Genomic DNA, 17500 nt, shown 5'->3' with positions numbered 1-17500 from the left:
TATATTCTGTATACACTGTATATTCTGATTATATATACTGTATATTCTGTATATATATACACATGTGTCTTTGTGCATGTGTGTGTTTGTGTGTGCGTGTGTGTCTCTGCATGTGTTTGTGTGTGCGTGCGTCTGTGTGTGTGTCTGTGTGTCTCTGTGTGTGTGTGTTTGTGTGTGCGTGCGTGTCTGTGTGAGTGTCTCTGCGTGTGTGTGTGTGTGTGCGTGTGTGTTTGTGTGCCTCTGCATGTGTGTGTGTGCGTGCGTGTGTGTGTGTGCGTGTGTGTGTTTGTGTGTGCCTCTGCGTGTGTGTGTGTGCGTGCGTGTGTGTGTGTGTGTGTGTTTCTCGTGTGTGTGTGTGCGTGTCTACAAGTGTGTGTGTGTGTGTGTGTGTCTCTGTGTGTGTGTGTGTTTGTGTGTGTGTCTCTGCATGTGTTTGTGTGTGCGTGTCTGTGTAAGTGTGTGTGTCTGTCTGTGTCTCTGTGTGTGCGTGTGCGTATGTAGTGTGTCTCTTTGTGAGTGTGTGCATATGTGTCTGTGCGTGTGTGTCTCTGTGTGTATTTGTGTGTGTGTCTGTCTGTCTGTGTGTATGTGTATGTTTTCTGAACAAGCAGTGGAGGGTTCCTCTGGGTGATGTCATGGTCTAGCAGGCCATGACATCACCCAGAGGAACCATGTTTTGGGTCAAACATGCCCCTCATGTATGTGCAGCGAGCGGGCGTGGGCCTTTATTTCACCGAGGAATCCTTCAACATCAGCTCAGCGACATCAACAATACATTAGTACCATAAGGTGTTCATGTCAACATGCATTTCTTTTCGTTTTTCGACTTCTCGGGTGTCAACGTGATGCAACATCTAGCCCTCAAAGTGCAATCTGAAAATGAGTCCAGATGCTGTAGAGGTCCCACAGGGCCCAGTTAAAAGTCTGCTTGTAGCTGAAGTCACCAGAGTCCTGCAGTTATCACAATAAAGATATACGATTTAACCAAAACAGAGTGCTGCGCACGTTTGCTGTCTCTTAATTCCTTACACTGGCTCAGGCTGCTTTCATGAGGCATTCGTACATATAGCTCTGAAAAGTAAAGCTCTGGAATTGGTATGGTATGTCGGCTCCACACTGACTGCTGCTGTATAAGAGCGTGAAGACCCTTGTAGGGAGGAGGTTGGGGGGGGAGGGATGTTTGGCTCATAAAACACAGGGCTTTCAAGAGGGGGAGCAGAGTTTAGGTCCTGGAAGAAGTTAAGGAGAAAACACATGACTTTCACCCAGGAAACAGGGTGTTTTTGCAACTGCAGCTTGTATTTATCTTCACAAAAGTTCTGTATTTGCTGCTGACAGACTCAGATTATTATTCTGAGTGTCTGACAACATTATGGAAAGGATTTCTAAGGAGGTCGACCTTTCTGTTAAAGAGTAAGATCCTTTTTTTTAAACATAAAAACATCTGCGAAGTTGCGTTGGCTAAACCCACCAGACTCCATGTAAATAATCAGTGATTTTAGCATCTTAAAATACACTTCATTCAAAGTCGACAGAAACATAATAACACTATGAAAAGACGTTTTGGGTGGTCTTTCTACTTCTCCAACCATCACAACTCTAGTTTTGGTTGAAATAAACACACTGTTTACTGATTTACATGTGAACATATGTTGGCTCTATACACGCTAAAAGTGCTGTTTATTTAAATGGAGTCTGGTGGGTTTAGAGCTAGCGACTACAGAGCTGTTTCTGGTTAAACAGAAAGGTCTCAAAGATGTTTTAAAGGTCTGTCTCTGTAGGGATCCTTTCCATAATGTTGTCAGACACTTAGAATATTAATCTGAGCCTTTCAGTGGCAAAAACAGCACTTTTAGTGGACCAAATTGACGTTGCACATTTGCCCCATAGAGTTACAGCGTTCACGCTTAATACTGGACCAATGTCAAAGATTGTTGTTCCCATCATTCAAATAGGGTCCAGGCTGAAGAAACCCAAAATGACCCTTCGATACTGAGCTGCAGTCTGCATTACATTTGATTCGAAGATTAAAACTCATCCGATTCTCTTTAGCTCCATCTCCTCCTCAGGGACTGGAGCTGGTGTAATGAGGGAAATCAGTACGGGATAACATCTTCTCCTCGGGGGGGGGGGTTTATCATAATTGCAATCGAGGGAGTGTGTTCAATATACGCATGCAGCTTATTATCCAAATGTAATCAGGGAAGGCCTAATTAAACCTGAAGACAAACTCTTAAACAATGAGATAAGAAGAGACATCTCTCTCCAGCGTGCAAAGTCAAACACTGCACACTTTGCATTGATATTTAATTTATCCAGATGTATTTTGGAGACATGTCTAAATGTTTGTGTAAAAGTGACATTTATCCTGTGAAGATATGTTGCGGCTGCAGTAGGGCTGGGCACCGAACGTCGATACTTTTTATGGCACCGGAAAAAAGAAAATTTCCGATCCCATGAGTATCGAAAAATTTATTAATCTTTCGGTGCCAAATATCGGTTCCAAAAGCGTCTGAACGCTTAAGCGCAAGCTTATCTGTCCTCTCTGCATACTGACACAGAGCAGAGCTCCAACTGACTGACTGACTGACTGACTGACTGACTGACTGACTGACTGACTCTCACACACACACACACACACACACACACACACACACACACACACACACACACACACACACACACACACACACACACACACACAAAGACACACAAACATAGTGCGTCTCACAAGCACAACAATGTCAGTAGCATGGGGTTAGGGTTACTATTGGATCTGCCCAGAGCCAGTCTGGATCTGCCATCACCAATCGCTAACGTTTGGTTGTGACATTAGCTTAGCATTGCTAGCGTTAGCCTTAGCTAACTCCTTCACCACTAACGGAGCGAGCTGGAAAATCAAACTGTTCCTGAACCCCGTGGGGAGGAGGACCAGGACATCATGGCCCCCAACACAACTCCGCAAAGGTTGGTCTTGCTCGGGCTTTAACTTCTGGATATTCGGCAGCGTTGCCACAACGGACCGAATGGCATCGCTCGCGTCTTTCTCCGCCACCATTACAGAACTACAAGTTAAAGCTCCCATATTCTGCTCATTTTCAGGTTCAGAATTGTATTTTAAGGTTGTACCAGAATAGGTTTACATGGTTTAATTATCAAAAAACACCATATTTTTGTTGTACTGCACATTGCTGCAGCTCCTCTTTTCACCCTGTGTTCAGGTCTCTGTTTTAGCTACAGAGTGAGACCTCTCTTCTTCTGTACTATCTTTGATTGCACTCGCACGTGCTCAGTAGCTCAGATCGTAGCTCATGTCAGCTAGCTCCATAGACAGTAAAAGAAAGCCTGTTTCTCCAACTTCAGTCAGTTCCAAGGCAGGATCAGCTGGGAGACTTCTTCTAAACCAGGGAGCACATGGAAGTAGTTCTTCTGGTAGATTATGGTGAACTAGTGTGTGTTGTAGCAGTGCTTTGCTATTGAGAACGAGGTAGCATGCTAGCATTAGCATAGCGTTAGCATGCATAAAATTGGTACGGCTTTCTACGTCACAAGCCAAAACGAGCTGGCTAACCGCAGCCGGGTTAGCCAGCTAGCGTACCGGGTTAGGTTGCTAGCGTTAACGCTAGCATGCTAACGGTTGCGGTTAGCCACCTCGTCTCGGCTAGTGACGTAGAAAGCCGTGCAGATTGTGACCAGCTCACCAGGAGACTGAAGGCAGGACACATTCAGAAACCAGATCTCACTCAGAACACCATGGGTGGATTTATTTCAAAGTGTGTATGTGTGTGGAAGCACCAGAGACACAAAAGAACACCCCAAATCACCAGAAAAAGTGATTTTTTTCATAATATGGGCACTTTAACTCAAACTAGAGCACAACCTCAAAGCCATCGTTGTCAGCCACTCCCCTCTGTTCGCTGATTGGACCGCCAAAGATGTTATCGGAGAAAACCCAATAATATATACCGCACACCCAGACGGTAGTACTGAAGGAAAATGAAAACTGAGCGGAAGCAAGGCTAAACATTACAGCCAGAAAATCAAGATTTGGTAGCCTAGAAATCTAGACGCACCCTAGTGGCAGCAAATTTATTTTGCAGCCAGGGGGGGGTCCAAACTCTGGTTGGCCCAATCACATCGTGTATAGAGTGGGTGGGCGGGGCTTATGGCTGCTGCTGGTGAACAGCTGGTCTTCTGGAAGACTTGGAGTTCAGCTTTTCTTTGAGAAAAGAACAAAGAACGGCACCGAAGTCCATCTTTAAAAAGGGAAGATGTGTTCGGAGTTTTGCCGAACGGATACGGCAAAAAGTTTAATCTATCAACTAGCTCCGCTACCTTCTTCGCTGCTCTGATTGGTCGTAGTCACTTTGCCCTGGTGTGCCGAGACTCAGCCGGGGAGCAGGGGGCACGAGGTGGAGAGCATGTCCTGGTCAGCATCGTTCACAAGGAGAAGAAAAACTGGTGAGTGCTGTGTCAACATTTTAGCTTTGAGGGACCTTTCTGGGACACAAGGTAAGAGGGAACAGGCCAGGTAGGTGATACAACTTTACTTCAGCCAGACAAGAAGAGTCCTGGACCAAGGTACTGATGGCTCTATGTTCAAGAGCTGCAATGATTAATCGATTAGTTGTATACTATTTTGATAATCGATTAATCCGTTTGAGTCATTTTTTATGAAAAGAAAGTAAAAATTCTCAGTTTACAGATTCTTAAATGTAAATATTTTCTGCTAGCCTATTGCGTGCAGAGGGGAATTTGAAAGACGAACGTTTGTCCCGCCCCTCGGATTGAGCCCTGACCAATGGTGAGTTCCCAGACCTCAACATCTGGATGTGGGTCTCTGGCTGGTCAAGCTAAAGATTTGGGCTACCTAGCGCTAATCTCTCTGCTTTTAAAAACCGGACAACTACAGGAAGAAACGCTCCCTGTGTCAGCCGAACAAAAAGGTTTGTTTCCTGCCCTGTTTTCTTTTCCCCACAGCATGCTTCTCACAACGCAATGAACTTTAAAAAGGCTGCAACGGGCCATTTTGTTGTCTAATGTATTCAGTCAATCTCTTCAGGATCTAGTGGTGGTTTTCCCAGCTTTCTTTCTCCTAAAGGTTAGAGAAGGCCTGGCAGCACGAGAGGCCGGAGCCTTTCAATGGGATAAAAGGTCAGGGACTCAGAGTGGATCAGGCTGGATGGGAAGGGGGGACAGGGAATAATACACACACACACACACAGACACACACAGAGACACACACACACACAGACACACACAGAGACACACACACACACACAGAGACACACACACACACACACAGACACACACAGAGACACACACACACACACAGACACACACAGACACACACACACACACACACACACACACACAGAGACACACACACACACACAGACACACACACACACAGACACACACAGAGACACACACACACAGACACAGACAGACACACACACACACAGACACACACACACACACACAGACACACACACACACAGAGACACACACACACACACAGACACACACACACACACACACAGACACACACACAAAACAGAGACACACACACACACACACACACACACACACACAGAGAACCACACAAACACACAACACACAACACAAACACACACAGACACACACAGACACAGAGACACCACACAAACAGACACAGACAGACACACACACACACATCACACACAACACACACACCAACACACAACACACTCACACACACACAGAGACACACATACCAACACAACAACACACACAGACACATCATCACACACACACACAGAGACACCACACACACAGAGACACATCATCACACACACACACACACAGACAACACACACCACACAACACATCACATACATACCACACATCACACACACACACACAGAGACACACACAGAGACACATCACTACACAGAGACACACATCACACACACATACCAATAACACACACACAACACACATCACATCATCATCACATACACAGAGACACACATAATACACATCACACACACAGACACAACAGTATCACCACCAGACAGACACAACACACACACATCACAGACACAGACAGACACACTAATCACACAGACAGACAATCAAACATAATACATCACATCACATCACACAGACAGATCATCACATCATCATCATCATCAATATCATCATCATCATCATCATCATCATCATCACACACACACATCATCACACACACACACACAGACAGAGACACACATACACACACACACAAAGACAGACACAATCACACACAGACACACACACATCATCACATCATCATCATCACACATCATAATCAACCCAACAACACATTCATAAAATCACAACACACACCACACACACACATCAGACATCACACACACACATCACACACAGGCAGACACATCATCACACATCATCATCACATCATCACATCATCACATCATCATCATCACATACACACACACACAGACACAGCATACGCACACAACACGAGACAGACACAAACACCAACAACACATTCACACAGAGACAAAACCATGTCAATAAATGAAGTTGACCTCAGCGTTCCTTAAAAGAGCACAGCGTCCGTGTGTGTGCGTGCATCTGTGTGTGTCTTTGTGTGTGTCTGTGTGTTTGTTTGTGTGTGTGTGTGTGTGTGTGTGTGTCTGTGTGTGTCTCTGTATTGTGCACCTTATCAGGTCTGGGACTGTTGCAGGAAAGCCCTGCAGTAGAAAGCGACGCGACTTCAGGAGATTAGAAAAGTGTGTGCTAGTAGATTACAGAGTACCCACGGGGTCTTAAAGAATTCAAAAAAGGCCTTAAAATCATTAACTTGTGTGTGTGTGTGTGTGTGTGTGTGTGTGTGTGTTCTCCAGTGCCGTATCAGTGTGACCAACCTGCTTCCCCGTCCTGGTCCATGCCGATGGGCCCGGCCTGAGGCGTCTCTCCGTTCTTCAGACAGTTGTGGATGTAGGTGGCCTTCCAGCGGGCGTACTTCCTGTGCTGGATGTTCTGGTGAGGAGACAGAAAAGGAGGTTATTGGTAGTAGTGTTGGAAGGTAGTTTGCAGGGACTAGGGGTAATAAAATGCAGTTGGTAAGGGATGGGGTAACGTAGAGAGGGTTGAGGCTTGTAAAAGGTAGCAATTTGGGAAGTGGTAGTGATTGGGAAATCGGTATGTATGGCAGCAGGGTTCATACGCATTTTAACCAGTACTTTTTCATGACTTTTTGGCAAATTTCCATGACTATGTGCTCCTGAAAATGTCAGTTGACATTATACAATAAGAATGTGTGTGTGTGTGTGTGTGTGTGTGTGTGTTTTTAAAAGTCTCCATCGGGACAGTAAAGAAATAATCAGGGTTCTCCATGTGCGTTGAACTGGAGTAATGTTTCATTAGGGTTACTTTTCCTATTCAGTCTTTCTTCCCTTTTTCACAGATCAGTATCACAACTACCAGAACACACGGACAGGTCTGACTGTCACCACACACCAAAAACACACCAAAAATACACCAAAAACAGAGTAGAAACAGGACTGGAAACCTATACAGGGTTCATACGCATTTTAACCAATACTTTTTCATGACTTTTTGGCAAATTTCCATGACTATGTGTTCCTGAAAACATCAGTAGACATTCTCCAATAAGAATAATCTGTGTTAAAGGAGTTTAACTATAACATGATGATAATGATAATGTCTGTGGTTCATAGTGGGATTCTTAATATCGCTCCCCGAATACAACGCTGAGGTTAAGACGACGTGAAAATACATTTATTAATCACATATTATTAAGCTGTGTTAATAAAACTAATTCCATGACTTTTCCAAAACTTTCTGGGTCTTTTTAGGTTTCCAAAACCTTTCCAGGCCTGTTATGGAATTTGCATTTTTCAAATTCCATAACTTTTCCAGGTTTTTTTCAAAACGTATGAACCCTGGGACAGGGATCTGAAGTTAAAGGGGAACCCTGGGTCCGTTAAGGGAGCTGGGCTTTGAAGCAAATCGAACGTTGTGGTGGAATTACAACCTCTGTGTCCGTCATGTGATGCCGTCTGACCCAAAAATACTTTCCCCCACAGAATTACACGGAGAAAGAGACGCGACATTACTCGTCCCACTTTCAGAATTTGATATCCATTCGGTCCGATAACATTCAGAAAGTCTAGAAGAGCCGCACGGTTAAATCATTTATTCCCTATTTAAGTTAGCGGTGCGCTTATCAGGAAGTAGACAAAAAAAAATTACAAAACAACCACAAAAATGTCAACAAAGAGGCGACAAAACTGTTGAAATAAGTGACAAAAAGGACAAAAACGTTGATCAAACGACTACACAGACAAACAGAGACAGACACACACATAGAGACACACAAACACACACACACAAAGACAAACAGAGACAGACACACAAAGACACACACACACCAAGACATACACACAAAGGCAAACAGAGACAGACACACAAAGACACACACACACCAAGACATACACACAAAGGCAAACAGCTGAGATGGTGCGTGGGGCAGCTGAGATGGTGCGTGGGGCAGTTGAGATGGTGCGTGGGGCAGCTGAGATGGTGCGTGGGGCAGCTGAGATGGTGCGTGGGGCAGCTGAGATGGTGCGTGGGGCAGTTGAGATGGTGCGTGGGCAGTTGCATGAAAGCTGTGAGATGGTGCTGGGCGCGCTGAGATGGTGCGTGTAAGTGCTGAGATGGTGCGTGGGGCAGCTGAGATGGTGCGTGGGGCAGCTGAGATGGTGCGTGGGGCAGCTGAGATGGTGCGTGGGGCAGCTGAGATGGTGCGGCGTAAGCGGAGATGGGTGCCTGGGGCGGCTGAGATGGTGCGTGGGGCAGCAGTGTGTGTGGGGCAGCTGAGATGGTGCGTGGGGCGGCTGAGATGGAGCGGGGGCGCTTCGGAGATGGTGCGTGGGGCGGCTGAGATGGTGCGTGGGGCGGCTGAGATGGAGCGTGGGGCAGCTGGAGATGGCGCGTGGGGCAGCTGAGATGGTGCGTAGGCGGAGATGGTGCTGCGTGGGGCAGCTGAGATGGTGGCGTGGCAGCTGGAGATGGTGCGTGGGGCAGCTGAGATGGTGCGGGTGGGGCAGTTGAGATGGTGTGTGGGCGGCTGAGATGGCTGCCAGGGCAGTTGAGATGGTGCGTGGGGCAGCTGAGATGGTTGCGGGGCAGCGCTGAGATGGTGCGTGGGGCAGCTGAGATGGTGCGTGGGGCAGCTGAGATGGTGCCTGGGGCAGTTGAGATGGTGCGTGTGGGGCAGCTGAGATGGTGCGTGGGGCAGCTGAGATGGTGCGTGGGGCAGCTGAGATGGTGCGTGGGGCAGCTGAGATGGTGCGTGGGGCAGCTGAGATGGTGTGTGGGGCAGCTGAGATGGTGCGTGGGGCAGCTGAGATGGTGCGTGGGGCAGCTGAGATGGTGTGTGGGGCAGCTGAGATGGTGCGTGGGGCAGCTGAGATGGTGTGTGGGGCAGCTGAGATGGTGCCCAGGGCAGCTGAGATGGTGTGTGGGGCAGCAGAGATGGTGCGTGGGGCAGCTGAGATGGTGTGTGGGGCAGCTGAGATGGTGCGTGGGGCAGCTGAGATGGTGTGTGGGGCAGCTGAGATGGTGCCCAGGGCAGCTGAGATGGTGTGTGGGGCAGCAGAGATGGTGCGTGGGGCAGCTGAGATGGTGTGTGGGGCAGCTGAGATGGTGCGTGGGGCAGCTGAGATGGTGTGTGGGGCAGCTGAGATGGTGCGTGGGGCAGCAGTGTGTGTGGGGCAGCTGAGATGGTGCCCAGGGCAGCTGAGATGGTGCGTGGGGCAGCTGAGATGGTGCGTGGGGCAGCTGAGATGGTGCGTGGGGAAGTTGAGATGGTGCGTGGGGCAGCTGAGATGGTGCCCAGGGCAGCTGAGATGGTGCGTGGGGCAGCTGAGATGGTGCGTGGGGCAGTTGAGATGGTGCGTGGGGCAGCTGTGTGTTTGGCCCAGCGCTGGTCTGAAAGGTGAAGGTGTTGAGGTGGCAGCAGATGGACTCTGACATGGAGCTGATAAGAGTGAAAGCAGAAATCTCTGCTTCTTCCAGATAAGTGCTGTGCTGTTTCCACCAGCAGCTCAGGAACAATGGCCCACGGAGGGAAGGTTGTGTTTGTTTAGGAAGCAGTCTTGATTCCCGTCAGAAAGAGCGGCTAAAAGGTAGTCATATCTAATCACTAAGTAACACGCCGGGGTAGGACGGGAATCTTAATGTCAACGCTGCAAAGTTTCAGGAGAAATGTGACTCACTGGGAAGGTATCTAGTGAAGAAAAATACACATTAGTTCTAAATCATCTTTGGAAAAGGTCTGCAGTCAGGGGGCTTTTCTGCAGGCATAGCTCCAACATACAGAGAGGTCATCTTTGCAGCATCTTAAGGCAGTTTGAATGCTGATTAAAGTGTTTCTGAGCATACAGTAGGGCTGCACAATTATTCGCAATTTTATTGAAATGGACTAGTGCAATATCCAAATCGCAGAGAGGGCGCAATATTTGTTAAAGGCAAAATATGTGTCAAACTATTCTAAAATAAAGTATTGTGGTTAGGGCTGTGTATTGGCAAGAATATCTGGCAATACGATACGTATCACGATACATGGGTCACGATTCAATATATTGCAATATATTTCGATACTGTGCGTAAGGCAATATATTGTGATTTTTTTTTTTTTTAAGTATAATTTTTGAAAAACTGATATTTAAAAAGAAAAAGACATGATGTGCATAAAAGTCAAAGAAGATTACTTTAGGTAAACAATTCAGTACACAGACATTTTTGGGGATTGTGGTTCCCAGGTTCTTAGTGAGCTAATGTTGATATGCTAAAGTAGGCCAAAGTTCAGCCATAGCTACGCTGTTAGCTTCTAGCAAAAAGTCAGGCCCTGTTAGGCACTGTTAGGCTCTGTTAGGCTCTGTTAGGCACTGTTAGGCACTGTTAGGCACTGTTAGGCACTGTTAGGCACTATTAGGCACTGTTAGGCTCTGTTAGGCTCTGTTAGGCACTGTTAGGCACTGTTAGGCTCTGTTATGTACTGTTTGGCACTGTTAGGTACTGTTATGTACTGTTAGGCTCTGTTAGGCACTGCTAGGCTCTGTTATGTACTGTTCGGCACTGTTATGTACTGTTCGGCACTGTTATGTACTGTTTGGCACTGTTAGGCACTGCTAGGCACTGCTAGGCACTGCTAGGCTCTGTTAGGCTCTGCTAGGCACTGTTAGGCACTGTTAGGCACTGTTAGGCTCTGCTAGGCACTGTTAGGCTCTGCTAGGCACTGTTAGGCACTGTTAGGCACTGTTATACTGTTAGGCTCTGTTAGGCACTGTTAGTTGTGGACACTGGTGGTGTGTCTCAGCATGGCCATGTAGCAGTAAGGTGTTTAAACACAACAAACTTGAACCACTGTCTTACATGAACGTTTAAAAAAAATAAATGAAAGAAATCGATAATGCCTTTTTGAAAATCGATACAGTATTGCAAAATAAAATAAGTGTATTGATTTTTTTCATACACCACTAATTGTGGTGCTGCCGAGATGTCCCGGCCTACAAATAGTATCCTACAGACTAAAGAAAAAATCTTTGTTTGGTACAGATCCTTGCAAATATATATATTTTTCAATGAAAATGAGAATGATACAAAAATGATCATTCCCTCTAATATCGTGAATCATATCGCAATCACAGTATCAGTCAAAATAATCCCAATTAGCTATTTTCCTAATATCGTGCAGCCCTAGCATACAGTATTTGCAGGAATTTAGACTTAGTCTTTAAGGTTCCAGATGAAGGTCAGCTCGTTTCCAAAGTGGCAGCGAGAGTATCTTTTTAAACCACATGCACTTCACCGACATCTGGCCTTTTCCTCAGGTTATCTCCAGCCAAACAAGAATGCCTATTCTCTGTAGCGTGAGTGGGCGATAAACTGCTACAGCCTGACGCTGACCCTGTCAGGGCTCGCTGACTCACGCTGGACAGCGATAATCACAGTCCTGGCCAGGGAGACAGACGCTCAATGCCGCCTTTGTCTGCAGAGATTCAGTGCTGTTGCTGTCGGGCTGAAACACAGTGTTGCCAACATGTCACTGCAGAGGGTTACGACCGCCTTTTAGCATTTAAAAGAGGAACTTGAACTACCAAAAGGACACGGTGTATTTATAGTAGGTAGAATTCAAAATGCTGCAGCAAGCAAGGCTTCTTCTTTTTGTTACGATCCCATTCCACAGTCAATTTACACTTTGATAGACGGTCAAATTTACCTATTTACACATTGGTCAAGTTCAAGTCCAGCTACATGTTCAATTTGCAATGCCAGCGGGGTTTTTTCTCATGATTTTTAAAGGGGACCTATTACAAAAATCACAGATGAAGGCTTTTTATAAACGATTGCAAATAAAGCAAACTGTTGCTAATAAGGAACGTTACTCGCTGTTTTCAGGTCACGTTACTGTTGACATTCAAAATCCCACAAAAAAAAAACAATCTGATACCTATTACTGTTGACGAAAACGAATCAGATACCTACCCAAACGAACAAATATCCGAATAGTAGAATATCCTATTTAAAAGATATCTTCTTTTTTTGTTAAGGATGCACCGAATCCAGGATTCGGCTTCAGATTCGGCCTGAATATTTGGGCTTTTTGACGGGGTTCTGGTTTCTGTTGAAACTTAGATTTTTTTCCCAGCGAACCAAACCCTACGCTTGCACTACGGCGCGCTACGCTGGTCACCGTAATGACAGCGCCGTTGATTACGGGAAGGTGTTTACGTAGGTGGAGCGTTCAATGCAGTAGGCTGTGAGAAAGTGGACATGGATCTGGTGAGCAGTAGGCTGTGAGAAAGTGGACATGGATCTGGTGAGCAGTAGGCTGTGAGAAAGTGGACATGGATCTGGTGAGCAGTAGTGGACATGGATCTGGTGAGCAGTAGGCTGTGAGAAAGTGGACATGGATCTGGTGAGCAGTAGGCTGTGAGAAAGTGGACATGGATCTGGTGAGCAGTAGGCTGTGAGAAAGTGGACATGGATCTGGTGAGCAGTAGGCTGTGAGAAAGTGGACATGGATCAGGTGAGCAGTAGGCTGTGAAAAAGTGGACATGGATCTGGTGAGCAGTAGGCTGTGAGAAAGTGGACATGGATCTGGTGAGCAGTAGGCTGTGAGAAAGTGGACATGGATCAGGTGAGAAGTAGGCTGTGAGAAAGTGGACATGGATCTGGTGAACAGTAGGCTGTGAGAAAGTGGACATGGATCTGGTGAGCAGTAGGCTGTGAGAAAGTGGACATGGATCAGGTGAGCAGTAGGCTGTGAGGAAGTGGATATGGATCTGGTGAGCAGTAGGCTGTGAGAAAGTGGACATGGATCTGGTGAGCAGTAGGCTGTGAGAAAGTGGACATGGATCTGGTGAGCAGTAGGCTGTGAGAAAGTGGACATGGATCTGGTGAGCAGAAAAAGTTGTTGTTTGGCAGTACTTTCAGTCAAAAGAAGGCCATTCAAGTCCAGCTACATGTAATTCAATTTAAATTGTATTTATAGCATGAATTCATAACAAGAGTTATCTCAGGACACTTTACAGATAGAGTAGGTCTAGACCACACTCTATAATTTACAAAGACCCAACAATTCCAGTAATTCCCCCCTCCCAAGAGCAAGCATTTAGTGGGACAGTGGTGAGGAAAAACTCTCTTTAGGGAGAAACCTGGGACAGACCCAGGCTCTTGGTAGGAGGTGTCTGATGGGACAGACCCAGGTCTCTTGGTAGGAGGTGTCTGACAGGACAGACCCAGGCTCTTGGTAGGAGGTGTCTGACAGGACAGACCCAGGCTCTTGGTAGGAGGTGTCTGACGGGAAAGACCCAGGTCTCTTGGTAGGAGGTGTCTGACGGGACAGACCCAGGCTCTTGGTAGGAGGTGTCTGACGGGACAGACCCAGGCTCTTGGTAGGTAGTGTCTGACGGGAAAGACCCAGGTCTCTTGGTAGGAGGTGTCTGACGGGACAGACCCAGGCTCTTGGTAGGGGGTGTCTGACGGGACAGACCCAGGTTCTTGGTAGGAGGTGTCTGATGGGACAGACCCAGGTTCTTGGTAGGTAGTGTCTGATGGGACAGACCCAGGCTCTTGGTAGGTAGTGTCTGACGGGACAGACCCAGGCTCTTGGTAGGAGGTGTCTGACGGGACAGACCCAGGCTCTTGGTAGGTGGTGTCTGACGGGACAGTCCCAGGTTCTTGGTAGGAGGTGTCTGATGGGACAGACCCAGGCTCTTGGTAGGAGGTGTCTGATGGGACAGACCCAGGCTCTTGGTAGGAGGTGTCTGATGGGAAAGACCCAGGCTCTTGGTAGGAGGTGTCTGATGGGACAGACCCAGGCTCTTGGTAGGAGGTGTCTGATGGGACAGACCCAGGTTCTTGGTAGGAGGTGTCTGATGGGACAGATCCAGGCTCTTGGTAGAAGGTGTCTGATGGGACAGACCCAGGTTCTTGGTAGGGGGTGTCTGACGGTGCCGGTTGGGGGTGTGTGATGAACAGTTGCAATAATAGTCACAATAAAGATAATGGATCAGTGACTAGAAATAGTAGTTGTTGTAGTTCATGGCATAGCAGAGCATTGCAGGGCACAGCAGAGCATAGCAGGTGTGACAGGGCATAGCAGGGCACAGCAGAGCATAGCAGGTGTGACAGGGCATAGCAGGGCGCGCAGCAGAAAAAGGTCAAAACCTGAAATATGACGTGCATGTAAACGTAGTGAGGGAGAATCAGAGTTCCTGATGGACAACGGTATTACCTAACACTGAGCCCACTCACCTGACCACTCACTCCACTCTGCTGAAAACCTCTTTCTACCGCCTGAAACTCAATCACTGCTGACTGTCTGTCTGCAGAGCACTCACACTCTGAGGACGCATTGTCTGGTGTGTGTGTGTGTGTGTGTGTACTTGTTGCAGCAGCCAACTGTAAGGACGCAAGTGTCCTGTTGATGTTTTAATGGCTTCTGCTTGTGTCATACATTCATATGGAGATGGATAAGGGGGTGTGTGTGTGTGTGTGTGTGTGTGAGTGTGTGTGTGTGAGAGAGAGGAACAGAGTGAGTGATTGACTAAGTGTGTGTGTGTGAGTGAGTGAGAGTGTGTGTCTGTGTGTGTGTGTGTGTGAGTGAGTGAGTCTATGTGTGTGTGTGTGTGTCTATGTGTGTGAGTGTGAGTGTGTGAGAGAGAAGAAGAGAGTGAGTGATTGACTAAGTGTGAGTGTGTGTGTGTGTGTGTGTGTCTGTGTGTGTGAGAGAGATGTGTGTGTGTGTTTGTCTGTGTCTGTGTGAGTGAGTGTGTGTGTGTGTGTTTGTCTGTGTGTGTGTGTGTGTGTGTGTGTGTGTGTGTGTGTGTCTGTGTGTGTGAGTGAGTGTGTGTCTGTGTGTGTGAGAGAGATGTGTGTGTTGTGTTTGTCTGTGTCTGTGTGTGTGTGTGTGTGTGTGTGTGTGTGTGTGTGTGTGTGTGTGTGTGTGTGAGTGAGTGTGAGTGTGTATGTGTGTGTGTGTGTGTCTGATGGGAAATCAGCGCTAACCTGTGCGGTAAATCGGGGCTTTGGCTGCTTTAAACCCAGTAAACCCAACTTTAATAGAATCCGTTACTTAAGATTCAAGCATGTAGCTGTTGTTATGCTGGGTTATTATGGGATGGAACTGGGAAATAAATCTAGAGGCGCAAAGATGAATGGATTAGTTGTCAACGGTTACACAATTATTGTAGAAAATATTCACATTTAACAAGCTGACATCAATGAGCTTCATGAGGTAGTCACCTGAAATGGTTTTACCTTCACAGGTGTGCTTTGTCAGGGTTAATTAGTGGAAGTTTTTCCCTTATTAATAAAAAAAGCAAAGGGTGGTTACTTTGAAGAATCTAAAATATAAGACATGTTTTCAGTTATTTCACACTTTTTTGTTAAGTACATAATTCCATATGTGTTCATTCATAGTTTTGATGCCTTCAGTGAGAATCTACAATGTAAATAGTCATGAAAATAAAAAGGAAACACATTGAATGAGAAAGTGTGTCCAAACTTTTGGCCTGTGTATATATATATATATATATATACATATGTATATATATATAAATAAATAAAATATAACCGCTACCGGTCTGTGACAGAGAGTAAGTTCTGGTCTCTTTGTGGAATTTTGTTGATCCTTTGAACAAAATTTGGCCGCAAATTGTTGTTTTTCTGTAACAGCCTGCTGTCCAGGCCACAAACAACAAATCACACAAATAATCTCCTGCAGGGAAGATCTCCGTCTGATGTTTTGTGTTTCAGTTTAAAGGCGCGGAGGCATAATCTATTAAAGTTACCGGTCTTTGAAAAAACACACAGACATTACTTGTTAAGAAGATGAATGTTGTGTTGGTTTTGGGTCTCTTGGGGGAGATTTTGTGGATCATTTCATCATGAAGATAAAATAAAGCCAGCTGCATCCTGTAACGAGTGATTTGACTTCCTGCTCTATCCGTCCACACACCCCTAATGATGTGGATTTGGGTTATTTTGATTATTATCGCTGATAGAGAGTTTGCAAAGTGAGTGAGTGAGTGAGTTAGAGTGAAAGTGTGTGAGTGTGTGCGAGGCTTGTTTAACTATATTTGTGGGGTCCAAAAACCGGGAGTCCAGTATACTTGTGGGCTCCTAAAGGTTTTGCGGGGCCAAAATGCTGGACCCCCCAAGTTTAAAGGGCTGTTTGAGGGTTAAGACTTGGTTTTAGGATTAGGGATAGAATTAGGTTATGGTGAGGGTAAGGGTTAAGGTTAGGCATTTAGTTGTGATGGTTAAGGTGAGGGTAAGGGTTAAGGTTAGGCATTTAGTTGTGGTGGTTAAGGTTAAGGTAAGGGTTAAGGTTAGGCATTTAGTTGTGATGGTTAAGGTGAGGGTAAGGGTTAAGGTTAGGCATTTAGTTGTGATGGTTAAGGTGAGGGTAAGGGTTAAGGTTAGGCATTTAGTTGTGATGGTTAAGGTTAGGGTAAGGGTTAAGGTTAGGCATTTAGTTGTGGTGGTTAAGGTTAAGGTAAGGGTTAAGGTTAGGCATTTAGTTGTGATGGTTAAGGTTAGGGTAAGGGTTAAGGTTAGGCATTTAGTTGTGGTGGTTAAGGTTAAGGTAAGGGTTAAGGTTAGGCATTTAGTTGTGATGGTTAAGGTTAGGGTAAGGGTTAAGGTTAGGCATTTAGTTGTGATGGTTAAGGTGAGGATAAGGGTTAAGGTTAGGCATTTAGTTGTGATGGTTAAGGTGAGGGTAAGGGTTAAGGTTAGGCATTTAGTTGTGATGGTTAAGGTGAGGGTAAGGGTTAAGGTTAGGCATTTAGTTGTGATGGTTAAGGTTAGGGTAAGGGTTAAGGTTAGGCATTTAGTTGTGATGGTTAAGGTTAGGGTAAGGGGCTAGGGAATGCATTATGTCAATGACGGGTCCCCACAAAGATAGTGCCAC

At 46.2% G+C, this 17500-nt stretch overlaps 1 protein-coding gene across 2 annotated transcripts in view; it reads right to left on the bottom strand.

The window, feature by feature from the left end:
* Positions 1–17500, bottom strand: part of vta1 (vesicle (multivesicular body) trafficking 1) — a 141725-nt gene that overhangs the window by 33288 nt on the left and 90937 nt on the right. For both annotated transcript variants that reach the window (XM_039781788.1, XM_039781789.1), the window contains exon 6: positions 6915–7029. In XM_039781788.1, coding sequence (XP_039637722.1) covers positions 6915–7029 — 115 coding nt within the window. The remainder of the gene's footprint in view (positions 1–6914; positions 7030–17500) is intronic.

The sequence above is a fragment of the Perca fluviatilis genome, chromosome 18 (genome assembly GCF_010015445.1).
Source record: "Perca fluviatilis chromosome 18, GENO_Pfluv_1.0, whole genome shotgun sequence".
Taxonomy (NCBI): Eukaryota; Metazoa; Chordata; class Actinopteri; order Perciformes; family Percidae; genus Perca; species Perca fluviatilis.
The sequence above is the reverse complement of the archived record's forward strand: the minus strand, read 5'-3'. Positions and strand labels throughout refer to the sequence as shown.